The sequence below is a fragment of the Oreochromis aureus genome, linkage group 22, assembly GCF_013358895.1.
Source record: "Oreochromis aureus strain Israel breed Guangdong linkage group 22, ZZ_aureus, whole genome shotgun sequence".
NCBI classification, from domain to species: Eukaryota; Metazoa; Chordata; class Actinopteri; order Cichliformes; family Cichlidae; genus Oreochromis; species Oreochromis aureus.
This window is the reverse complement of record NC_052962.1, coordinates 17,029,132-17,055,614: the sequence shown is the minus strand read 5'-3', so window position 1 is coordinate 17,055,614 and position 26,483 is coordinate 17,029,132. Positions and strand designations below refer to the sequence as shown.

The 26,483-nt window shown below is 39.6% G+C and overlaps 3 protein-coding genes across 3 annotated transcripts; all 3 read left to right on the top strand.

Moving 5' to 3' along the window:
• Positions 1-3,005: 3,005 nt before the first annotated feature.
• LOC116333065 (lactose-binding lectin l-2-like) lies at positions 3,006-7,319 on the top strand. Its single transcript, XM_031756199.2, has 2 exons — positions 3,006-4,118; positions 6,898-7,319. The coding sequence occupies exons 1-2, from the start codon at positions 4,043-4,045 to the stop codon at positions 7,317-7,319; spliced, it is 498 nt and encodes a 165-aa protein (XP_031612059.1). The 5' UTR covers positions 3,006-4,042.
• Positions 7,320-14,956: 7,637 nt separating this feature from the next.
• Positions 14,957-15,847, top strand: LOC116333077 (lactose-binding lectin l-2-like). The gene is made up of 2 exons (XM_039605303.1): positions 14,957-15,020; positions 15,414-15,847. Exons 1-2 carry the CDS (start codon positions 14,957-14,959, stop codon positions 15,845-15,847), a joined length of 498 nt encoding a protein of 165 aa, XP_039461237.1.
• Positions 15,848-22,438: 6,591 nt separating this feature from the next.
• Positions 22,439-25,848, top strand: LOC120435528 (lactose-binding lectin l-2-like). Its single transcript, XM_039605302.1, has 2 exons — positions 22,439-22,515; positions 25,418-25,848. Exons 1-2 carry the CDS (start codon positions 22,452-22,454, stop codon positions 25,846-25,848), a joined length of 495 nt encoding a protein of 164 aa, XP_039461236.1. The 5' UTR covers positions 22,439-22,451.
• The last annotated feature ends 635 nt before the right edge of the window (positions 25,849-26,483 follow it).

Genomic DNA, 26,483 nt, shown 5'->3' with positions numbered 1-26,483 from the left:
CTCTCCTTGTTGTATAGCTTAGCTTTTCAAACAGTTTTAACAGTTACTTTAGTCTGACAAAAGCCGAATGACGAATTAGCGCTTTCAGTCAGAGATTGAGCATGCACCGCTTTATTGTATTTCCAGACTTGCTTTCGGCACAATTTACAGTGCGCGCTACTCTGTTTTTTGTCAGACTTGAAATAGCCGAAATACCTTCACACTACGGAACTTCTGTGGCCCTTCCGTTCGACAAACTCTCCGGCATTGGAACCATCATCGGTTTTTTCTTCGGTAACCTTCGCTCACGCTCTCAGTTGATTTTTCTCTAGTCGGCGCACTCATTTCCTCCATTACCTGGGCAGCCCGGCTGGCTGCTTTCCAAACAAATACACATGTGCGCCTTGGCACTTGTGCTGTACGTAACAAGTCACGTGACGTGACGCTGCGGCTGTGATTGGTTCGGCTCTGCGCTACTTAATTTTGATTGGCTGTTCTTTTTTTTTTTTTAAGAGGACAAGCGAGATGAGGCCTATCGCAATAGTTTAATTTTTCTATCTAGAAAAAGTTATTTCGCAATACATATCGTTATCGTTCTATCGCCCAGCTCTAACTTCAAGGTACATGAAGTTCTTTGCTGACCTGTTTATCGTCTTTGTAGCTGTGCAAAAGCAAAAGCTTTATTCAATTTCATATTATGACAACTATGACAACCACTCTGAAGTTTATATAAAAAAAACAAGACACTGGGTGTCAATTTAGGGATCTACAGTTCTCAGCTAACACTCTTTGACTTTGAAAGTGAGTGAAAGGAGTGAGTCTGACTCATGAAGTTCAAGTACACTTCTAGTTTAACCATTGAGAACAGCAGCGCAGCACTGACCTGCTCTTCTGCTGACTGTGTCAATATGACTCATAAACTGAGACAAATTATCTCCAGGAACAGCTGAACAATATAAGACAATAAATAATCACTACAAGCACATCTGTTCAGCTGTTTGCAGACAGTCAGCTTGCTCGGCCAACCAATTAATGTTAGGGAGCTATATCTGATTTTATGATTCCACTACTGCTACTCTCACACTTCCACTGATGACTGGCTACATGCTTGAACATTATCAGTGTTTCATGTGGCTGCTATTTTATCAAATTAAGTAAACTAGCCTATCGGAGCTACCATAGGGCGAGATGCAGGGTACACCTTGGACAGATCACCATTCTGACAAAGGATGTTATTAGCAGTACAAGGATAAAGATTTTATCATTAATAGACAATTTAACATTAGCCACATAACATACAGACACTGTGTTTAGTGTTTCATCATTGAGAGAGGCATAAAAGGGGCTCATACAAAAAATATTAGGTACTTAGTTATATGTGCAAAAACTCCATGTGCTGAGAGGCAGGAGGGAATTAACACTTTATTAACATTCAACATGGTCTTAATAAGTGACCATGCAAAAAACTCTCCCAGTGCCCACAGACTATGAAGTTTTTAAAGTGTGGATGCAAGAGATTATTAACAACCGATAACAACCAAGTCAAATTTATTGGAAACTGCACTACCTGGCAGGGACCATCTGAATGCCCTCCCTGGCTTTCTTAAGACTGACAATGAATAAATAAATAAAAAATAAATAATAAACAAATAATTTGTGAAATGTATTACGTAGATATCTTACCAGGAATTTTACTAATAATACATGGATTGCAAAATTTTAAAATGCAGTAAATTATCTGCTGTGAACCACTTGTTGTTGTTGTTGTTGGGTTTTTTTACACTGGATTAAAAAAAACAATATTAATACTGGGCATTTCTTGTAAATCACTGCAGTAATTTTAAGACCAAAAGCAACTTTTACACACAGGTAAGAGAATCCAGAGCATCACAGCAGATTATTTCAGTCTATTCAAACAGCTCCGACTCCCCACAGAAAGCCATCCACTTCCACACGTCGGTCCAAATTAGGACAACATTATATTTTTTTGCATTATGTTGAAACTATCGTCACAAGCAGCAACTGCCATCTCTACCTGTCTGTGAAACTTTCTCAGTAAATGCAATCGATGTGTTTTGTCTTTTAATAAAGTCAAAGAAGACTTGATTCTAATTGCAATCCAAAGTATATTAATAAAACTGGTCTTAAGATATCTGCAAACTTTGTGACATCATGTTGAATTTATAATAAAGTGTAACTTAAAAATAAGGCTTAGGGTTAGGGCAGCCCTGGCACTGATTCTGTTCATAATTTTTATGGACAGAATGTCTGGGCTCAGCCAAGTGGCAGAGGCTCACACTTGGGTGGTCTCAGAATATCGTCTCTGCTTTTCACGGATGATGCAGTTCTGTTGGATTCATCAGGTGATTGCCTCCAACTCGCGCTGGAATGGTTCGCAGCTGAGTGTGAACTGGTGGGAATGAGAATCAGCACCTCCAAATCTGAGGCCATGGTCCTCAAATGGAAAAGGGTGTAGTACCCACTCCGGGTCAGGGACAAGTTCTTGTTCCAAGTGGAAGAGTGAGTGACGGGAGAAGGGAGCGGGAGATTGACAGACAGATTGGTGCTGCGGCTGCAGTGATGTGAATGCTGCACCGGTCCGTGGTGGTGAAGAGAGAACTGAGTGTAAAAGCGAAGCTCTAAATCTACCGGTCGACCTATGGCCCTCCCCTCACCTATGGTCACGAGCTGTGGGTAGTGACTGAAAGAAGATTGCGGATACAAGCGGCGGAAATAAGCTTCCTCCGATGGGTGGCTGGCCTCTCCCTTAGAGATAGGGTGAGAAGTTAACCCATCCGGAAGGGGCTCAGAGTAGAGCCGCTGCTCCTCCACATCAAATGGAGGAAAGGAGCTAGTTGAGGTGGTTTGGGCATCTGACAAGGATGTTTCACCAGGAGGAAGCCCCGGGGCAGACCCAGATCATATAAAGATTTTATCTCTTGGCTGGCCTGGGAACGCCTGGGTGTTCCCCCGGACAAGCTGGAGGAGGTGGCTGGGGAGAGGGAGGTCTGGGCTTCTCTTCTTAGGCTGCTGCCCCCGTGACCCAGCTCCGGACAAGCGGAAGAAGATGGATGGATGGATGGATGGATGGATGGATGGATGGATGGATGGAAAAAAGAAGTAATTATCTGTTAACTTTTCTGTCGTTTAAAAAGAAACAGTGACTGTGGTGTTTGTAAAAGCATGTTTGTTTGTTTTTTAAATCTCAAAACTTCATGAACTCGTTAATGTGGGATTAAATGATCCTTTAACACTTGAAGCTACTGAAGGTCATGCTCTCTTTCTGCACTCCCGAGCGGACAGCCTCTCTCACTTTTTCTCTTTGTGCATGTTTGATTGTAGGAATGGAGTCCGCTGTGCAGGTCACCAAATACTACTGACACAAGTACCTGAACTTTGCTGTACTGTAATTTATGTAGCAAAGCAAAACAAAATAAGACAGAAAACAAGCACAAAGAGACTTCAAAGTGATCGCCACAGTGATTCTGCTGTAGAAACATGAAAAGGACCAAGAAAAAAAAAAAAAGAAATGTCTCACTATTTTCCTCCGCTCCTGGCCCAAATCTTATAAATGCAAAAACAGATGAAAGAAGAGGGCTCTTCCTTTTTGCATTTTACAGAAAATTTTGATTTAAAAAGAGAGAGATGATGCTCTTTAATGTAAGGAATTTGTTCTGTCTTTGTTTATGAGAGCAGCTCTACTTGCTCCTTCTTGTTACAACTGTCCTGTTTCTTTACTCATTATGCTGAAAAGGCCTTTGATCAAACCATAAATATAGAATTACATCAAAAACAGTCACGTTCTCCTGGAAGTACCAAGAAAACGTGACTGTTCAACAACTATTAACTTTTTTGGCATGTGATGTTTTTTCTGGCTTCTGTTTAGTGTTATTGTGTACAATGGAAAGCTTTGTTCCATGTGGCCAATGATGTCACACCGCAGTGAAATCACACTCTTACTCAGGTATAAAAGAAAGCAGCTTCAGCTCTGCAGAAATCTGAACATCCTGTACAAAGAAGCTTCAGTAGCTCCTCATCAAACTTTGAGACTTAAAGCTCCGACATGATCTTGCTCCTCTTCTTGTTCAGTCTGACTCTGGGTGCTCCTTCTGATGACAATGGAGTGAAGCTCCAACTTGGTAACTGTCTGACTCTTTTCTCCAGGGCCGTGCAGAGACGTTTAAAGGGGCGGGTGCTCAAAGTTAAAAAGGGGCACATTGAACCAGGCTGAATAACAACAACACACATTCATCAAGAATCTAATATGGGATCGCATCATACTACATCACTGTTGTGATGTGGCAACAAGGCAAAGCAAACGTAGCTTATGTTTTACCTGATGGGTACAATGTTGCTGTTGAGGGGTTGCTGCTGCTCCTGCTGCTGATAGTGCTGGAGGGCAGGGCTGTGCTGATCTGAGACTGTAGACATTAAAATGTTCATAGGAGAGATGGTAGCTGATTAAACAAGTGTCATGAGATAATAACAAAATGCGCTTGGAACCACAAGGCAACAAAAAACTGTGAGAAATAAACTAGGCTCTGCCTGTGAATCACGCTGCTTCTCTTCTTCTTTCCATCCCCTCATCTCATCTATCACTCTCCACTTGCTGTCTATCTGAGAACAAGGCACAACTTGCTATAGCAATAAACTATTATTTAATTATCCACACCTAACAACTGCTGCATTTACTCTATAATAAAATGATGACAGAAAAATGTTATAGAAGCAAAACATTCCAGTTGTGCTTATTATGATTTTTATACAGGAATACCACTCCAACAACTGGTACATGTGTTAATGTTACCTGTGCTCTTTGTAATCCAGCTGCTGAGGGATCCACTGCCTTTAGTATCCTCACACAGCTCCTACTGTTTCCTCCTCATGTCCTTACCAGCCATGTCTGGACTATGTTATATCATGAGTAATAATTTAAAAAAATCCATATACATAAAACACACACATGCATGCACACACAGTGACATTTTAGACCTTCTTCAGAATACTGTATATACTGTGGGCTAGGGCTGCCACAAACGATTATTTTGATAGTCGACTAGTCACCGATTATTTTTGCGATTAGTCGACTAATCAGATCATGCATCCATTGGACGTAAAATGTACACCTGAAAATATGTTAAACGTTTATTTTGTGACCCAGAAAGAATAATAATTGTAATATTAAAACTAACTAGCTGCCGCCATTGTTGACAACTGCGCTGGGCCGCGCTATGAATTCTGGAACACAGTTTCTTCTTCTTCGGGGTTTAACGGCAGCTGGCATCCTTGTACATGCAGTGCTGCCATCTTCTGTTTCAGTCCGTTATTACACTCTTAAATACTACTACTTATTCCTGCGTCTTTTGGGATCTTACAAAGCTTCAAACGACGCGTCGACTATTAAATTAGTCGTCGACGATTTTAATAGTCGACGTAATCGTGACTAGTCGACTAATCGTGGCAGCCCTACTGTGGGCACAAGTTTCCATCATGGTGCTGATCCAGAATCCTTCCCTTATTATTTATTACTAGAGCTACAATAATAAAGCAATGAGGGAAAAAAGTAATAAATATGAAATAATGTATTTATGATGATTCCATTTGTTTCACTATCCACTCTGTGCAGGCAGAAATCTTATTACATTTTTTAACTGTAGAGATGCAATGATTTTACTGCTATAAAATCAGCATTTTAAAATATATATCTACTATAATCTGTGTCTTAATGTATGTTCTTTAAAATACAGCGTATGTTTTTTAAATATTATAATTATAATAATCAATAATTATGTGGACATGCATATTAGATCGTTTTTAGTGAAATATAATCCCCACAGAAAGGCAGGAAAAGCCCTGTAACTTGCTTTAAAACTAAATATGTTCCCTAAAACGGTGACAGAGCTACAGACCCACGACAGCCTTACCCAGTTAGCCAGCAGCTATGACCAGCACTACTTGTGCAGTTAATAAAAGGACAGGTAATGTTTGTCGTGCTGTTGCACACACAGCACGCTCGTTTGTTTCAGTTCGTCAGCTGCAACAAGACAGCTTACCAACGTGTACGTAATAAGCTAATACTCCTGTGTGCTATACACTACAGTGTACGCTGTACACCTACTTACTGGTTGTGTCGCATCAGTCTGTCTCTGAGTTAATTTGTGTTTCTCCTACAGCTCCGGACCGCTAAAAATGCGCGTGCTCTTTATGAGCTCGTTCCCGGCTCGTAACCAGCGCGTTCTGCCGTCAAGGGCGATCATTGGTTAATAGTGATCATGTGACTGATGCAAGCCAGATTCTTTTATTTAGCAAAACTGTGATTAATAGTTAAATATTATTGTTGAGGGGCACAGACAGGACTCCGCACGCACGCACACATTAAAAAAATATTTAAAAAAAAAAAAAGTTGCCTCAAGAAAAGGGCACTTTGGGCACCCATCAGGAAAGGGGCGGGTGCTCAAGCCCCTCCAGCCCCCCCCTCTGCACGTGCCTGCTTTTCTCTACTTTTACCTTTATTTGTGTCTTTATTTATTTCACTCCAAGAACATGTTGTTCATGTTTCTGTTGTTTCTGTTTCAGCAGATTCTGTGATACAAAATTCTTGGTGTTGGATTGTAGCATAGATTTTTTCCCCATGTCTATACTGTAGAGTTATGATAAAAACTTGCTAGTAAACATAATAAGAGCAGCTTACTTCTCTGCATGTTTTAACTTTCCCAGTGTCAGCTGTGTAGACATGCTTCTCTGATGTACCGTCTCTGAAGAATATCAAGAAATAACTCAGTCACAAGGTGTCACCCTAAAAACTATTTCAGTGTTAATAGAACTGAAATAGTTCACTCCTATTTCAGTCATGCTGACCAAAACAGTTCTTGTTTGTTTTTTTATCAAGTTCTGTGTCTTCTTCAGATGAACACAAAGCTAAACTACCGCGTGGAAGCTGTCCCATGTTCTGGTACAGCTTCAATGGCCGCTGCTACAAATATGTGGCCACACACATGAGCTGGGCTGATGCAGAGCTCTACTGTGTGTCACAGCGAGCCAACCTGGTGTCTATCTACAGCGAGGAGGAAGAGGAGTTTGTTAAATCATTAATTAAGAACTTTGACCATGCTGAGCGATGGACCTGGATTGGACTGAGTGACCTCCATAAAGAAGGCAGATGGATGTGGTCTGATGGTTGTGCAGTGAGTTTCGTCTACTGGAATGCTGGACAACCAGACAACGCGGGAACAAATGAACACTGTGTTCACACTAACTTGTTGGACTTAAAGAAATGGAATGATAACCAATGTTCTGTCAATTTAGCTTCTGTTTGTGCAACGCAGATAACCTGCCCTTAGATACTTAAATGTACATTAAACCTGCACTCTTTATGCTATCTGTCTTTTGTGTGTTTGTGTGACAGTCTCAAAATTTCACCAGCCTTGATTTTTATAAATGTAAATGTAATATTAACCACTGGCAGCTGCACTCGAAGGGAATATTTACTCATCGTTTTAATCTCAAATCTCAAAATTTATGGAAGGGAATTCTGGAGTTCCATCAGTTTCTTCTTTGCTGTTTCACATATCATATCTTTACCTTTTCCATTTCCTTTCTGCCCACTGCCCTCTTTCCTGGAAAACTCCCTGCCTCCACAGTTATGTATTCTGGACCAGCTGCCTTTCCACTAGCTGCCCCCACTCCCTCCTTACTAATCCTCTGCATTTCCTGATTTACCAACGTTCCTCCTTTTGTCCTCGTGTCTCTCATTTTCTTCGTTCATGAGCCCCTTCAAAATACTCCTTCCATCACTCTCTTAACTCGTTAGTACATTTTTGTACTAGCGACAGTAACTGCATGTGTATATGTAAGCGTGTAAAAACTGCAGATAGTAAGATTAAAAGCAACAGTATTTTGTCTCTATCAGCCATTGTAGAAATTCATCTCATTTAAACAATAACGTGGCGCACAGCGTGACGTCAAACAAGGCGCACACCTTTGACGTTGCATGACTAAATCTATATTCCTCATCCACATGTGTGGATCCATCCACACGAATAAAAAGACGTGGGGCATCAGCTTTCACAGGAATATACACACCAACATGACTTTATTAAGCTCTCGCGTATATACCACAACATAACAGGAAATGTCCTTTCAAAAGAAAACCCCAACACATGACAATGAGGGCATCGCTATTAACTAGCCCAACACCCCCACTAGCACTCACGTTATAAGCTTTAAACGCATTTCAAAGAAACAATGTTTTTTTTAACTATATGTTTACACTCCAAACATATTTTCCAAACTTCAATAACTTGCTCTTTGTTGCTGGCTTTGTCATAACATCGGCCACCATCAGACCTGTCGAACAATATTCCAATATCAAATTGGACCTTACAGAATGATACTTGATATCGATATGCTTACACCAAATGCCAATGCGATAGTCCCTTGATTGTCCTCAAGAATCTTTGGTGGTCCCTTTTGATGCTCATACATGCTTTGCAACAGTTGTGTCAAGTACAAACATTCTTGTGTCGTTGCTGCCAAATCTATGTACTCTGCTTCACAAGTTAACAAGGCAACAGTTGGCTGCTTCTTTGTTCGCCATGGCACCAAAGTACCTTTTTCATTCAGGCTTATGCAGTAACCTGCAGTACTCCTCCTGTCAGTCACATATGCAGTCCAATCTGAGTCACTGTGACCTTGTACCCACAAATCTTTGTCACTTTTTCTGTAGCACAATGTCTTGTCTTTTGATTGTTTCAAATACCTCTGAACATCATTCACAGTAATCCAATGCTCCAAAGTTGGTTCCTTGAAGTGCTGTAATAGCTTACTTACAACAAAACTCAAATTTGGTCGTGTGCAAGAGGTCAAGTAAATAAGGCTACCTACTGCCTCTCTGTACATTCTGACATTGTTCATTTTCTCAGCATCATTTTGTAGTTCAACTTTTGTTCACAAGGAGTTGATCTTGGTTTACAGTCTTGCATTTGAAATCTTTCCAGTATGTTTTCTACATATCTCTCTTGTGATATTTTTACACAATCTTTTGGTTTGCTCAAAATTAATACCAAGAATTCTTGGTAGACAATTCTTCCGGTGCCCCCCCGTGTGCGGCAGCCTGTTACAGCAGCTCTTATCTTATCTTATCTTATCTTATCTTAAGAAAATGTTTGAGTTTCCCCATATCTTTCATTTTGAACCTTGCAAAGTTTTCAAAACACTTTCAATACTGGCTGCAATAATAATACTATCAACCCATATGATCACAATCACTTTGTCTTTTGTGTTTACACAAGGAAAACAAGAATGATCTGCAGGACTGCATGAAACCGTTCTCTATCAAATAGTTATGTAATGTCCTGTTCCAGTTTCGGCCCAACTGTTTAAGGCCATGAAGTGACTTTTCCAGCTTATAGACCAGTTTCTAATCTGTTTTTCCTTTTACTTCATAGCGCTCCAGCTGCTCAACGTAAACTTCAAAGTCTATTGGTGCATGCAAGTATGCAGTTTTTACATCCATCTGATGCAAAATCAGGTTTTCTTGTATCGCACACTGCATCAATACTCTTATGCTTGTCAGGTTAGCAGTCGGAGAAAAAGTTTTGTCATAGTCTATTCCAAAACTCTGGTTGTAACCTTTAGCTACGTATCGTGCTTTATATTTTCCTGATCCATCACCACTGTTTTCCTTTACATACAGCCATCTACCCCCCACTGCTTTCTTTCCCTCAGGTAAGCTAGTTAGGGTAAAGGTGTTGTTCTCTTTTAAGGATTGCATTTCCTCATCCATAGCTGCTTTCCACTCTTTAGAGTTGGGTGACTTGACAGCTTCACTAAATGTCATGGGTGAATTACATATCAGTCTGTAACAGTAGTCTATGTTGCTCAACACTTGATCATCAATGTCTTCTCCTGACTCATATTCATTTAGATAATCTGGTTTCTTTCTTGTTCTAGAATGATACCTTCTGGAGTTTTCAGTCTCATCACTAAGTGGCGTCTGACTGTTCACTTCTGGTTGATTGTCCGTGCATGGTTCCTGTGAACTGGTACTGGGACTTTCCCTGTTCACGTTTGGTCTCTCCCTCACCTGTATGTCCTCATCCTCAGATGTCGTATCAGTTTGTGTTTGCTTTTCCTCATTGTGTTTGGTCACAAACTTAACCAGCCTAAACTTTTGCACTTTAGTGCTGTCTGGGAAATAACCCTGTATGCTGGACTGTTTTTGTCGTAACCTACAAAAATCCCTTTTGTACACCTAGAATCCAGCTTCCCCTTGTCTTGCTTGTAAGCGTAACACTCACACCCAAACTTTCGCATTCTGGATAGATTAGGCTTCCGCCCAGTCAGCAAAAAGTAAGGTGTCTGTTCTGTCCGGTTGTTAAAGCACCTGTTTCTCACAATAGCCACTGTTTGAACTGCATATGTCCATAATTCCTTTGGTAAGGCACTCTCAATAAGCATGCATCTTCCCTTATCAAAAAGTGTTCTCTAGCCACGTTCTGCTATACCATTCTGGTGAGGGGAATATGGAGCTGAAGTTTCATGTCTTTTTCCATGTTTGTTTAACAATGCCTGGTAACTCTTTGCCATGAATTCTGTACTATTGTCTGATCTGATACACTTTACCTTCCCATGTGGGGCTGTATCGGCAAAAAAGATTTCAGTTGCTTGCACTGTTTCACTTTTGTTTTTGAGAAAATATACAAATACTGCACCAGAAAAATCATGGGTAAACAATAATGCATATCTGTGTCCATCTTTTGATTCTGGATCTATCGGCCCTGCTAGATCCGTATGTCCCAGCTCGAGAGGTTTCTCAGCTCTTCTGTCAGGGTTTCTATTCCCAGTTTGGACAAATTTTCCCTGGATACACACCTCACAGTTCAAACTTTGGTTGTCTGTTTTCCCCTTGATTTTCATGCCTTCAACCACATTTTGTAACTTCAGAATGTCACTATGATTGCAATGTCCCAAAATTTCGTGCCATGTTTGCACATCAAAACAATTATTACACTTATCATCATACTCACTTACAGTTTCAAGGTAATAAAGTCTGTTGTGTTCATGGATGTAGAACTTTGTACCGTCTCTGTGTTGAAGGACGTTTCTTCCTTTCTTAAAGATGATAGTAGCTCCATTCGTGGTGGCTGCTCTCACAGAGAAGATATTCTGTGGAAATGAGGGAATATATAGAGTCTCTTTTAGTGTTGTTTTACACTCTCTCCCTCTGCTGTCAATCAAGCATCTCCTCTGCCTTCAGCCACTCCTTTACATCTGGTGCCATCAGCTAATTCCACACAGTGTGTTCCCGGCTGGAAATCATTGTTAAATTTCTTGAACGCTATTTTATCATTAAGGATGTGTGATGTTGCACCAGTATCCACCATCAGGCCTTTGGTCCTGATTTCCTGTCGCTGTTGAGGTTCCGCGTAGTCATCGCTCATCCGGAAGACATAGGTGTCGCTGCTCTCTGCGTTGCTGCCTTCCTCCAAGGCTGTGCGCGCTTCATCATTCCGTTGCCATCTCCTGCAAGTCGACTCTCGATGGGTGTAGCCTCTACAGCAGGGGTCCCCAATCCCAGTCCAAGAGGGCCAGTGTCCCTGCAGGTTTTAGATCTCACCCTGGGTCAACACACCTGAATCACATGATTAGTTCATTACCAGGCCTCTGGAGAACTTCAAAACATGTTGAGAAGGTAATTTATCCATTTAAATCAGCTGTGGTGGATCAAGGACACATCTAAAACCTGCAGGGACACCGGCTCTCGTGGACTGGGATTGGGGACCCCTGCTCTACAGTGACTGCACCACTGTTTGTAGCAGCATGCTCTGGCCTTGTGTCCCCACTGGCCACACTTAAAACAGACTATGTCTGCCGTGTCTCTCCTGTGGTCACTAGCAGCTGCTGCGGGTCTGGCGCTAGGTTGCACTCTCGCCTTCATGATGTTATCCTCTTGTTCCACCAAGAGCATTTTCTCAGTGTCCTCGTAACTGCGGAGTTTAGTCCGCATCCATCGTCGGCAGCTTCTCTCATCGCAAGCAATAAACTCTTATCATCCAGGAACTGTATTAACTCTGTAAAGGCCTGGGCATTGTTATCTTCGTCATCCTCATCTTCGTCATCACTCTCCAATATTGTGTCTTTTAGACTTTGTAATCTAAGATGTCCCCAAATTTTTGTCTCCCACAGTTCATAATTCTTCTCATCTCCGTCAAAAATTAATCTTGCCCATCGGCCACTGGGTTCACCTGCACGCTTACTCATGATGCTAACTTAGCATGCTAGTCCTCACCGAACACGCTGTACTTTGCGACTTTTCTGGTGGTAAACTTTTCCCTGGCGTAACTTTTCCTGGGCCCATAACCTGTTAGCAGAGATGGGTCTTCCAGCAGAATCTGCATGTATACTGAAGTTACTTATTGATGTAGACGGAGGAATAAACACACGTGGGCATCAGCTTTCACAGGAATCTACACACCAACGTGACCTTATTAAACTCTTGTGTATACACTGCAACATAACAGGAAATGTCCTTTCAAAATAAAATCCCAACACATGACAATGAGGACATCGCTATGAGTGAGAACGGGTTGAACTAGCCTAAGAACTACACTGGTTTTACTATCAAGCCTTTGGTTATCCAACCCGAGGCATTGGCTTTAAGATAGTTAAAAAAGTTACAGAATTATTTCTTTGAGTGTCACACACAAAAAATAATCATGATCTTTCCTTTTCTTTTTTCTGTCTTCTTCAGATGACTGGGCAGTGAAGCTGCTGCAAGGAAACTGTCTATGCTGGCTTCTACACATAAACTATGGGACCAATATATTTAAGATGAAGGCAGCACTGATGACCATTTCAATTTCAGATTACTTAGCTGAAATTAAAAGCTACAAAGTATGCGGTCGCTACACTGAAATACAAAGTCAGAGTACTGGAATTTGGGGTCTTTCTAATAGAGAAAGCTGTTTACAGCTGTTTTACATAAACATTGAAAAACAACTTTGTTATTTTTGTGTCCGGGCACTGGGTCTGTGATCCAGTGTTTTCTAATTCAGGACATGATTCTGTTTGTTTTTGAATAATTATTGTGATTCTTAGGTACATAGCAATCTTAGTTCTCCCTCCCTCAGTGGCTATCTTCTCCTGTGTATTGTCAGTCTTTGTCCCTGTGTTTACTCTTTCCCTCCCCTGTATTCCACATTTCATGTCTAGTCTCCCTTGTCTTCATGTTCATTTGTGCCCTGTGTCTGTGTTGGCTTTATTCCCATGTCTGCTCCTTTCCCTGGTCTCAGTGTCAAGTCTCTGTCTTGGTGTGTGTCTCATGTTTCCTGTTTTATTTTGACAGTTCCAAGTCTTGTGTTCAGTGTTTTTCATTTTGCTTCCTCCCTTTCCCATTATGTTAGATCTCTTCCAGCTGTGTTCCCTGCGTGTTTCCACTTCCCTTCTTACCCCTCTGTGTATTTAAGCCCTATGTCTTCCTCTGCCCATTGTCATGTTGCCCCATGTTGGTGTGTAAGTTTCTCCATGTTTCTGGTTTCCTTCGCTCCTAGTTTTTCAATTCTTAGTACCTAGTTTCTAGTTTGAAATATGTATTTCTAGTGTTTTTATTACAGCAAAATAAAGCTGCCTCCCTTAGTTTATTATTTTGAGCTCTGAGTCCTGCATTTGGGGTCCTCATCCCGCCTGCCACAGCACTCACTATGACATAATAGCACAAAGACTGAGAGAGAAGAGAGGAGGATAGAGAAGAGAAAGGGAAAAAGCAGGATGAAAACAACAATGAAAGAGAGAGAGAGAAAAGGACCCAGCCCCCTATTTCCAGTGTTTCTTGAAGAGGCAGATTAATTATTTTTGTAAACATTGTAAACAATGTTTTGGTTGATCTGGTAGCTGTAGGGGTGGGAGGCCTTTTTTTCTTCTAAAACCATTTTCTCCGGTTTAGATTAGATTTCTACCTCTAAAGGTAAATAAAAAATTCTGTGTTTGAAACTATAACTCCTCCATTGGTCTTTCTTTGGGAGCAGGAGCTTTGTGTTGTGCTCTGGCTTTCCCCTAGGGTGGGGTGTAACAAAAGAACACAAGTAATGCAGTAAGTTACTTAATTACTCCCAAGAGAAAGTAATTTGTTATACTATTCAGTACATTACTTTCACATTAAAATGATGTGACACACACTCTTTGATCATTCCCATTTAACAATATAAACACGTAGTCTACAGTCCCACACACCAACACAAACCTCGATGAGGAAATTCTACAATCAAAGAATTAAGATATGAACATAAAGCCGAAAGCAAAATAAAGAAAACAAGCACAAAGAGACTTCAAAGTGATCGCCACAGTGATTCTGCTGTAGAAACATGAACAGGACCAAAAAAATAAGAACTGTCCCACTATTTTCCTCTGCCCCTGGCCCAGCTCTTCCTTTTTGCATTTTAATGAAAAACTTTGAGTCAAAAAGAGAGAGATGATGCTCTTTAATGTAAGGAATTTGTTCTGTCTTTGTTTATGAGAGCAGCTCTACTTGCCCCTTCTTGTTACAACTGTCCTGTATTCTAAGGAAGTCCAGATGCTTTTCTTTCCAAGCTCCTTAGACTACGATGACCTTGATGACTGAGAACCTTTACAGACAACTGTCCTGTTTCTTTACTCATTATGCTGAAAAGGCCTTTGATCAAACCATAAATATAGAATTACATCAAAAACAGTCACGTTCTCCTGGAAGTACCAAGAAAACGTGACTGTTCAACAACTATTAACTTTTTTGGCATGTGATGTTTTTTTCTGGCTTATGTTTATTGTTATTGTGTACAATGGAAAACTTTGGTCCATGTGGCCAATGATGTCACACCAGCAGTGAAATCACACTCTCACTCAGCTATAAAAGAAAGCAGCTTCAACTCTGCAGAAATCTGAACATCCTGTACAAAGAAGCTTCAGCAGCTCCTCATCAAACTTTGAGACTTAAAGCTCCAACATGATCTTGCTCCTCTTCTTGTTCGGTTTGACTCTGGGTGCTCCTTCTGAGGCTCCGTCTGATGGCAGTGAAGTGAAGCTCCAACTTGGTAACCGTCTGACTCTTTTCTCTACTTTTACCTTTATTTGTCTTTTTTTATTTCACTCCAAGAACATGTTGTTCATCTTTCTGTTGTTTCTGTTTCAGCAGATTCTGTGATGCAAAATTCTTGGTGTTGGATTTTAGCATAGATTTTTCCCCATGTCTATACTGTAGAGTTATGATAAAAACTTGCTGGTAAACATAATAAGAGCAGCTTATTTCTCTGCATGTTTTAACTTTGACAGTGTCGACTGTGCTGACATGCTTCTCTGATCTACCCTCTGAAAAATACATTTTTTCTAAAATGTCAGTCATGCTGACAAAAACAGTTATTAGTTTGTATTTCATTAAGTTCTGACTGCTGTGTCTTCTTCAGATGACCACAGAGTTCAACTACTGCGTGAAAGCTGTCCTCCGTTCTGGTACAGCTTCAATGGCCGCTGCTACAAATATGTGGCCACACACATGAGCTGGGCTGATGCAGAGCTCTACTGTGTGTCACAGCGAGCCAACCTAGTGTCTATCCACAGCGAGGAGGAAGAGGAGTTTGTTAAATCATTAATTAAGAACTTTGATCATGCTGAGCGACACACCTGGATTGGACTGAGTGACATCCATAAAGAAGGCAGATGGATGTGGTCTGATGGTTGTGCAGTGAGTTTTGTCTACTGGCATGCTGGTGAGCCAAACAACAGTGGAACAAATGAACACTGTGTTCACACTAACTTGTCGGACTTAAAGAAGTGGAATGATCGCCAATGTTCTGTCAATTTAGCTTCTGTTTGTGCAACACGGATAAACTGCCCTTAGAAACTGAAACATATATTTAACCTGCACTGTTTATGTTATGTGTCTTTATGTGTTTGTGCAAAAGTCACAAAATTTCACCAGCCTTGATTTTCATGAATCTGGAATCAACAATTGGCATCTGTCAAGGGGATATTTACTCATCGCAATGAATGTTGTTGGCACATAAATAAATGATTAAAACAGCTCTGAATTAAAAGGAATGAAAAGTTATAATGAAAATTCATCATCAGTAACTCCACTGTGTGTCTCTGGGGTTACGAGGCATGTGACAAAACATGCAAGCACATGCCCGCAACATCAGTTACCCAAATTTCATCAGTACGCAGTTATTGAAACTGAGTATATCAAAAGGAGGCAAATGGAGAAAATCCACTTCCACCTTTATCATTACCAAAAATAACTCAAATCTTATTAAGATTTATTGTTTGGCTTCATTCTAAAAAGAAAACAACATAGAAGTATATCACTGAGGAGGCCAAGAGAGAGGTGCAACAGTGAGTGTCTACAGCCATCTGTAAAGTTAACATCTAGAAAAAAAATAGCTTTGAATGTTCTTCAGGAAATCTGGAGAAACTTTCCTGAAGACTGAAGTCATACCAAACACTGACTTTAAATCTTCCCTCCCTTCTGCTTAACAGCAGCAGATTAAATGTGCACATCTAACCTTACTGCACAAGAAGATTAGTTCTTTTTATTTTACTTTATTTAAAGTGTCAGTGCATTTCGTCATAGATTTCGTCCTTGTGCATTAGGTTTTATTTAAGTTAGCATCTTGTTTTCATCAGGAAAAAAAAACAAAAAACTATAACACCAGGTGAAACAGGTCCACTCACCTACTGTATGGAAACAAAGAGCATGCATACACAAACTGGTCTACTTTTGCAACCTGAATGTGTTTGTAGCATCTGTTTGTGTTATCAGTAGTGATAAGGACACTAAAAAAAAAAAAGCAAAACTAGAGAAAATCAGTAAGAAGGGACAAGGAGAGAGCAACAGTTTGTAAAATCACTCCCTTTTTGATAATCCTTTTCCAGTTGTCAGTGTCATTTGCACCAAAGCATGTGAAATGGATTCACAATATTTATGCTTCTAAATGGAAAGATTAGCAGGTAAACTTCAAAAAATGATGTTCATGACACTGAAATTACTTACACTGTGATTCTTCAGAACTACCATAATTTTTAGTTTACTTGATTTATATATTTGATTTATATATATATTTTTATATATTTTATATATTTTTTAATGAGCTCCCAGAACTTCTTCTGTAATTTTACACATTTATTTCTTACAATTTAGGTGCAAAGAGTTGTGCTGACAGATTTCTTTCTTTGTCATGTAGAAAAACAGTTAAATGTACACTGACAGAAAGGGGAGTTTCACTGGTCCGGCCCACTTAAGATCAAAGTGGGCTGTGTGTAGCCCACGGTGTAAAATGAGTTTGGGGCTGGCTATAAATTGGGACCCATCAAGACCAGCATGGCCCCTCCAACTTCCAGCTTCCAACCTGGCTGTGTGTTTATTTGTGTATTGCGTCTGATAAAGTTTGTTTATCTATAAGGACTAGAATAGTTATTTGTGTATATATTAGTTTTGGCCAAATGAAGCTTTCAAAAGCATTGAAGGTAGTGTTGAAAAAGGGTTCATTACTCGAAGCTTTTTAATACTGTCCTCTTTGGTGACATCTAGTGGCCAGAAATATGAAGAGCTAATTAAATGAAATTAATTGAACTGCTTCATTATCATTTCCCACTCTGCAGAGCTAATTTAACAGGTTGTGTTTAATATCATTTGTCATTTCTGTCTGATATGGGGCTACCACTGTAGGTTTTGGGGTGAAAAAATTGTTTTCTCTATTTAATGAATAAATCAAATGGAATGTTGAATGTTAGGGTGGGTGTAGTTTTCCCCTACGGTGGGGTCGTGTCGCGTGGGCTGGGTGGGTTGCCCCGGGCTCTGTGGGGCTTGGTGGTGTTACTGCTGTCCCCGGTCCCCGGTCTGGATGGGCCCCGGATCCCCTGCTGTTGGTGGATTTCGGGGAACGCGGGTGCCTACTGGGGTTAGCGGGGGACCTGGCTCCAGGGAGGGGGTACTTTGTCCACCCCAGTCCTTCCCTCCCCATCCCCAACTGCCTCCCTTCTCCCGCTCCATCACACCACCACTCATGCAGGGCCTTGAGGTACAGGTGTGTCACTGAGGTGCAGGGGAGGCATTTCTCCTCTGTCCCCTTTTGGCCACCTGTGCCTCAATTTTATTCCACAACCTAGACATTCACATTACTTACACTCTCATAAAGTATGCATATGGGACCTTGGGGCTTGGGCACACTGAACGGCATCTAGCAGAGAGTGTCATGCCCTTCCCATGTTTTAAATGACACTTTAGAACAGCACGCAGCAACACCACATATGAGTGGGCAGAGTGAGGTATGAGGTCTGTGTTTGCCATCTGGGGCGGGGGACCAGGAGAAGGAGCTGGCTGTCTGGTGTGGGCCTCCCTGCTGTTGCAGGTCTGCTTGTGTCCACCCCAGAGTAAAGGGAAACATCTCCTGGGTCTGGGGGTGGACTGCCCCTCTGGGGGTGATGGTACCTTGACCTGGGGCTATAGACTATGTTTAGCGAGTGTGAGTGTTGAGGGCAGCAGTAGATTAAGTGAATGTGACGATGATCAACCTGCTCTTAAACACTGTAATGGAGAAAATCAGCACTAGTTTCATTTTTTTTAGTTTGCTAGCCATTGTTAAAGTTTTTTATTTTATTTTTTTATAAACCACACAGTGTGTGTTTGCTTGTAGATTAGTCTTCTGAGTGTTAACGGACTGTTAACGTCAGCAAATTGCTATATTTATTATTTATTTTTAAACAGAAATAAAAAACACATTACTAAAAAAACATTTCTAAGACCGATGTGATGTCTTCAGGTGACAATGCTGGACAATACTTCCCAGCCACTCCATGACATGCTGGCTAGTCACAGGAGCACGTTCAGTGAGAGACTGAGATTACCAAAAAGCACCACTGAACAACACAGGAAATCATTCCTGCCCGTGGCCATCTCCCTCTACAACTCCTCCATCTAATACACTGTAAACACTGCAATAGTTACACCCTTTTTGCACACACTCTTTCTACTTTTCTGTAATATTCCTGTCAATATTCTTGATATTTATTTATAATCACCTCTGGTAATCCTTGAATATATTAGTGTTATTTTTAAACTTGTAAATCTGTAGCATATTGTATCATTTAATTAGTTTAGTCTGTTATTGGAGCAACTGTAACCCACATAATTTCATTAGTGAAGAGGCAGGGTACACCCTGGACAGATCACCATTCTGACAAAGGGCATGTTATTAGCAGTACAAGGATAAAGATTTTTACCATTAATAGACAATTTAACATTAGCTGCATAATATACAGACACTGTTTAGTGTTTCATCATTGAAAGAGGCATAAAAAGGGGCTCATACAAAAAATATACTGCAGTAGTTAGTTAGTTAGTTAGTTAGTCAGTTAGTTAGTTAGTTAGCTATAGGTGCAAAAACTTCATGTGTTGAGAGGTAGGAGAGAATTAACACTTTATTAACATTCATCCTGGTGTTAATGAGCCACCATGCAGTTTTTAAACTGTTCAAGCAAGACATTATTAACAACCATATCTATATTTTTTTACATTTTCTATATCTTTTCTTCTGATTGTGCAATGAAAGAATCATCATCATCATCATCATCATCATCATCATCATCATCATCATATGACCCCTCAGCCTGAATGTAGCAAATAAACCAGGCACAATTTATGGGAAACTGCGCGACCTGGCAGGGACCATCTGAATGCCCTCCCCAGCTTTCTTAAGACTGACGATGAATAAATAAATAAACATTTTAATTACACGATTTGTAAAATGTGTTAGGTAGACATCTTACCAGGAGTTTTACTAATAATACATGGATAATTTTAAAATGCAGTAAATTGTCTGCTGTAAAGAACTTGTTGTTTTGTTTTGGGGGTTTTTTTTGTCAAAGGAAAACCTGGAAGGAGAGCAAGAAACACAAACTCAGTTTATTTCGTGTACACGGGCGAAGCTTACTGCGTGGCAGGACACAAGCAAGTCGCGCAGAGCCTCAGTCCATTCTTTATTTTATAGCAGAGAATAGATTATACAGCATCTCTAGGTGGAGCATACGTAATAGAAAAACATCTCTAGATATGGTTATCGCATGAGTGGCCGTTATCAATAAGACAAGAGGAACTAGTATCTTTTGTCATATCAGCTTCAGGTTGGAACTGTCTCTGCCTGAGCGTGTGTGACGTTGTAACTTCCTCACGCATGCTTCTGTTCCTTAATCTGTAGGTTGCAGGCACATCATGTTCTCACAAGAAATTATACTTAAGCAAAATAAAGGTTATCAAAGTAAGTAAATGTAAAAATCTCTTAACATTTTTACACTGGATAAAAAACTAAACAATATTAATACTGGACATTTCTTGTAAATCACTGCAGTGATTTTAAGACCAAAAGCAACTTTTGCAGACAGGTAAGAGAGTCCAGAGCATCACAGCAGATTCTTTTGTCACACATTAGGTGACCATTCAAACAGTCCTCCAACTCCCCACAGAAGGCCAGTGATTTCCACACCTCAGCCCAAATATCACTGTCTGTGTCCGGCTGTGAAGAAATAATAGACAGAAAGTATTTACATGACACTGTTATGAAAAAAATCTTCTTTGTACTTTAGGACAACATTACATTTTTTCTTTTTGCATTACATTGAAACTATCGTCACAGCTTAGTGACAAATAAAGGCCTTCTTTCTATAGACAAGCAGCAACTGCCATCTCTACCTGTCTGTGAAACTCTCAGTAAATGCCATTGATGGGTTTTGTCCTTTAATAAAATTAATAATAGAAGATTTATTTCTGATTACAATCCAGAGTATATTAATAAAACTGGTCTTGAGATATTTGCAAACTTTGTGACATCATGTTGAATTTATAAAAATAATATGCAGAAGTCATTTCCACTTGATAGAAATGACTTCTCGATGGAAAGTCAGAATATGCCTGTTTAGTTTTTTTTAGGTTCGCTAAATAAGAGAAAACAGTTTTCAGCTCAGAGCTCTGTTCATTAAAACTGTGGCATCATAATATCACTCTTGGTAGTATTATAAGATTCTACTCTCCTCGGGAGAAATTGCCAGTTTTAACAATTGTGTTCAACAAAAATTTAACAACAAGTAGAAAAACTTTAAATTCACAGAATTCACAACAGTCTAGATGGTATTTTATTTTATTACTCTTCTAATGTCATTGGAATCAGTGACTCAGTCAGGATGGATTTGGGTTAATGCAACTGAAGCCAGCTTTGTTCTTAGAAATGATGGAGAGCTGAGCAACAGAGTATATAATGAGCACTGTGTGCATTTCAACCAGGCCACAGACTTGTTATGTAACAACAATACATTTGAAAACATTCTCTTGTGTTTGCTGAACTCTCGCACTGAGCAGCTTATTACTGATTAAACTCACTGATTTTACATCTGCTTTTCTGTGGTGATGATTAAGTGTGCTTAAGTACAAAAGTCTGAAAATTATATTTCCATGTGTGCTGGACACTAACACAAACAAGCTCAAAACATTTGTATAAAATCACTGCACTATTTTTCCTAATTTAACAATGAAATAAATAAAGATTTAATGTAAAGAGTGTAAACAAATCTATTCTATCCACTGTCCTTCATCATTTTCATTCACATTCACAGGCAAAAATATTATTGTATCCTAAACAAATATCAGAGCATGCTGCAGTTAAGACAGAAGAGAAACAGATTTTAAACAAGTTTTATTAAATGTTTAAAAGGACAGTTTTAGATTTATCCCTTCAGCTGCAACCTTGATGGTTTTTAATGGGCTAAGAGCAAGGAAATAATACATGTAAAAAGACTTCAGCTTATAAGCTCGTGCAAATTTGGTACAAGGTCAGAAAGTACCAATATGTGTCCTGTCAGGATCAGATATTAAAACTTACAGAAAATTAAAGTTGCTGTAAAACTGTTTGCATCCAACAGAATAAAAATCAAGGAAATAAGCTGTATGTGTAATTCTATAGAATTTACATTTCTTACTGATTCTTAGGGAAAGATAAAGACTTCAGATGCCTTTGAAATCTCAGACCCTCCTACTGTCAGAGTTATCTTCCAAGCATCAACGCAAAAAAGAAAGAAATCCTCTTGCATGGAGGGAGTTTGTTGTCTCTCTGTTTACTAAAGCAGCTCTGGAGTCTCTTCTTTTCTCCTCCTGTAAAAGCTCTGCCCTGTCTGTTTACTTAATCAATGCCTTTTATGACACAATAGAATATAATTGCACAGTAAAAACAGTCACAGTCACGTGTTGGTATTCGTTGGAATTCAATGGTCTTTTCTGGCTTCTGTTTAATGATGTTTACAGTGGAGGGTTCTGGTCAGTTTGGCCAGTGATGTCACACCAGCAGTAAAAACACCCTCTCAGGCAGCTATAAAAGAAAGCAGCATGAACTCTTTGGAGGAATCCTGTACAAAGAAGCTTCAGTAGCTCCTCATCACACTTTGAGACTTAAAGCTCCAACATGATCTTGCTCCTCTTCTTGTTCGGTCTGGCTCTGGGTGCTCCTTCTGAGTCTCCTTCTGATGGCAGTGACGTGAAGCTACAGCTTGGTAACTGTCCTGTACTCTGGATCTTTTTTCATTTATTTACTTTGACCTCTGTTTGTCTTTTTTGTAATTTTAGCACCTTTTAGTTAAACACTCCAAGAATATGTTTTTTTATGTTTCTGATGTTTTTTGTTTCAGCAACTTCTGTGATACAAAAATGATTAGTATAGGATTATAGTGTGGATTTTTCTTTCTTTCCATACCAGATGGTTTCTGCTAAATCATAGAGTTATGATAAAGACCTGCTAATAAACATGATAAGAGCCACTTTGTTCTCTGTGTATTTCAACTTTCGCCTTGATGGACAAACTTTCATCTTTGACTTTGGCACTATAAATAATCTCCAGAAGGGGATCTGTCAACACTTCAGATTAAGTGGATGGAAATCATATTTTCCTTTTGATGCTTAACTGTGTTGACTTCTACCTTTTGCTAACTATGGCCCAGTTTGCTTCTAAAATATATTGTTAAAAAAGTAATTCTCTGTTAATTTTTATGTCATTTAAAAAGAAACAGTGACTGTGGTGTTTGTAAAAGCATGTTTGTTTGTTTTTTAAATCTCAAAACTTCATGAACTCGTAAATGTAGGATTAAATGATCCTTTAACACTTGAAGCTACTGAAGGTCATGCTCTCTTTCTGCACTCCCGAGCGGACAGCCTCTCTCACCTTTTCTCTTTGTTCATGTTTGATTGTAGGAATGGAGTCCGCTGTGCAGGTCACCAAATACTACTGACACAAGTACCTGAACTTTGCTGTACTGTAATTTATGTATCATAAAAGTCGTTCTTGGCAAAATGAAACATTTAGTTTAGATGTTAAAACGTGAGCTCTCCACTCCCTTTTTTCATAACAGGAAACCTGCATAAAAATGGATCAATTATGGAAGGCCTACTTACAGTAACTAAATAACTCTCTATGCAATAGTTTCTATATACAAACCACTTGAAGGCTATAAAAAGATAGAGGTTCACTTCCAAATGTCAGTTTCCACTGTTAGAAATGTTACCAGGAAACTTCAGTAAAGGGATATGGTGGAAGCTCAGATGAACAAAGCTTTAAGACCGTCACACAAACCTCTCACATGAGTGCCAAATATCTGCAGGACAGTGTAGCTGACACAGCAGTGGTAATGATCTGCTTTTAGATTAGTCTGGTTACTGCAGGGGTTTTATTTTGGATGCTTTACAATTGTAATAGACACAAGTGTGCTTAGAGATTTGTGTACACTGTAAATATCTCAAAGTAAAAAAAAAAAATAGATACATACACATTTTTTTTTTAATTGACTCTAAACAGGCCAGCCACGAACGCTTGTGCACAGGGTTTGTTTTGTATTTTTGTATTTTTTTTACTGGAAAGGATCATAAACTTCTGTTTCCTCTTCCTGGTACAGTCATTTATTCTGTTTTCTTTTTGCTGATAATGTGATTTTATAATATAATAAAACCATAATTATTCAGACAAACAAACAGTGAAGTAAACCTAATAAACCAAAGGTGTTAATAGTTTATTTATTTTGTCATTTACTCCAATCAGGCCTGCCACAGCAGTCACATGTCTCTGGGTCCAGTACTAAGTGAGGATCCTCTTGATTGTGTGGAGTTCATTCTGTCTTTGTTTAATGGAGCAACTCAGGAGTTTTCACCTGTTAGAGCTCTGACCTGTCCTGTTTGATTAGTCATTGTGCTGATAAAGCCTTTATGGTACAATAAATATAAATTATACATCAAAAAACAAACAAAATTTCTTCATGTCTTTGGAATTTGATATTTTTTCCTGGCTTATGTTTAGTGTTGTGTATAGTTGAGAGTTTTGGTCCGTTTGGCCAGTGATGTCACACCAGCAGTGAAAACACCCTCTCAGACAGCTATAAAAGAAAGCAGCTCCAACTGTCTGCAGGAATCGAGAATTTGTTCCATATTTGTTTGTATTTTCCTGTTACAACAACCTTTCCTGTGTGTTTAATCATTATGCTGAAAAAGCCTTTGATCATATCATAAATGCAGAATTACAGCAAAAACAGTCACGTTCTTCTGAGCCTGCCAGGAGGACGTGGCTGTTTAGCAATTATTAATTTCTTTAGAATCTGATGGTCTTTACTGCCTGGTGTTAGTGATGTTTACAATGGAGAGTTTTGTTCCATTTGGCCAATGATATCATAGTGATCAGTGAAAACACCCTCTCAGACAGCTATAAAAGAAAGCAGCTCCAACTCTCTGCAGGAATCCTGTACAAAGAAGCTTCAGCAGCTCTTCATCAAAGGTTGAGACTTAAAGCTCCAACATGATCTTGCTCCTCTTCTTGTTCAGTCTGGCTCTGGGTGCTCCTTCTGAGTCTCCTTTTGATGGCAGTAAAGTCAAGCTACAACTTGGTAACTGTCCTATATTCTGACTCTTCCCTCCCTTCTTTTATTTAACTCTTTTGTGAGTGTGTGTGTGTGTGTGTGTGTATGTTTTTTCATCATTATTATTATTATTCTAATCACATTTTAGTCAAATACTCCAAGTTTTTCTGCTGTTTCTGTTTCAGCAGAGTCAGTGATACAAAAATCTTGGTGTTGGATTGTAGCATTGATTTTTTTCTGCATGTCAGATGGGTTCTACTATACCGTATAGCTGATGATAAAGAGCTGCTTGTAAACATAATAAGAGCAGCTTACTTCTCTGCATGTCTTAACTTTCCCACTGTCAGCTGTGTAGACATGCTTATCTAATGTAGCATCTGTAAAGAATATGGAGAAAAACGTCAGTCACAAGGTGTCACCCTAAAACCTACTTCAGTGTTAATAGAACTAAAATAGTTCACTTCTATTTCAGTCACACTGACAAAAACAGTTATTGTTTGTTTTCATCAAGTTCTGACTGCTGTGTCTTCTTCAGATGACCACAGAGTTAAACTACTACATGGGAACTGTTCCATGTTCTGGTACAGCTTCAATGGCCGCTGCTACAAATATGTGGCCACACACATGAGCTGGGCTGATGCAGAGCTCTACTGTGTGTCACAGCGAGCCAACCTGGTGTCTATCCACAATGAGGAGGAAGAGGAGTTTGTTAAATCATTAATTAAGAACTTTGATCATGCTGAGCGATACACCTGGATTGGACTGAGTGACATCCATAAAGAAGGCAGATGGATGTGGTCTGATGGTTGTGCAGTGAATTTCACCCACTGGAATGTTGGTGAGCCAAACAATGGTGGAACAAATGAACACTGTGTTCACAATATCGGTTACTTAAAGAAGTGGAATGATCAGAAATGTTCTCTCAATTTACCTTCTGTTTGTGCAACACGGATAAACTGCCCTTAGAAACTGAACTGTACATGTAAACCTGGAGTGTTTATGTTATCTGTCTTTATGTGTTTGTGCAAAAGTCACAAAATTTCACCAGCCTTGATTTTCATGAATCTGGAATCAACAACTGGCATCTGGCAAGGGGATATTTACTCATCGCAAAGACTTGTTGACACATTAATAAATGATTAAAACGGCTCTGAATTAGGGCTGCCACAAACGATTATTTTGATAGTCGACTAGTCACCGATTATTTTTGCGATTAGTCGACTAATCAGATCATGCATCCATTGGACGTAAAATGTACACCTGAAAATATGTTAAACGTTTATTTTGTGACCCAGAAAGAATAATAATTGTAATATTAAAACTAACTAGCTGCCGCCATTGTTGACAACTGCGCTGGGCCGCGCTATGAATTCTGGAACACAGTTTCTTCTTCTTCGGGGTTTAACGGCAGCTGGCATCCTTGTACATGCAGTGCTGCCATCTTCTGTTTCAGTCCGTTATTACACTCTTAAATACTACTACTTATTCCTGCGTCTTTTGGGATCTTACAAAGCTTCAAACGACGCGTCGACTATTAAATTAGTCGTCGACGATTTTAATAGTCGACGTAATCGTGACTAGTCGACTAATCGTGGCAGCCC

What these genes read in the sequence shown, in the direction of transcription:
- LOC116333065 (XM_031756199.2), top strand. Translation starts at nt 4,043, where the DNA reads ATGATCTTGCTCCTCTTCTTGTTCAGTCTGACTCTGGGTGCTCCTTCT. An exon ending in TGGAGTGAAGCTCCAACTTG is followed by an intron (nt 4,119 to 6,897) that starts GTAACTGTCTGA and finishes ATGAACACAAAG; the next exon opens with CTAAACTACCGCGTGGAAGC.
- LOC116333077 (XM_039605303.1), top strand. Translation starts at nt 14,957, where the DNA reads ATGATCTTGCTCCTCTTCTTGTTCGGTTTGACTCTGGGTGCTCCTTCT. An exon ending in TTCTGAGGCTCCGTCTGATG is followed by an intron (nt 15,021 to 15,413) that starts GCAGTGAAGTGA and finishes TGTCTTCTTCAG; the next exon opens with ATGACCACAGAGTTCAACTA.
- LOC120435528 (XM_039605302.1), top strand. Translation starts at nt 22,452, where the DNA reads ATGATCTTGCTCCTCTTCTTGTTCGGTCTGGCTCTGGGTGCTCCTTCT. An exon ending in TTCTGAGTCTCCTTCTGATG is followed by an intron (nt 22,516 to 25,417) that starts GCAGTGACGTGA and finishes TGTCTTCTTCAG; the next exon opens with ATGACCACAGAGTTAAACTA.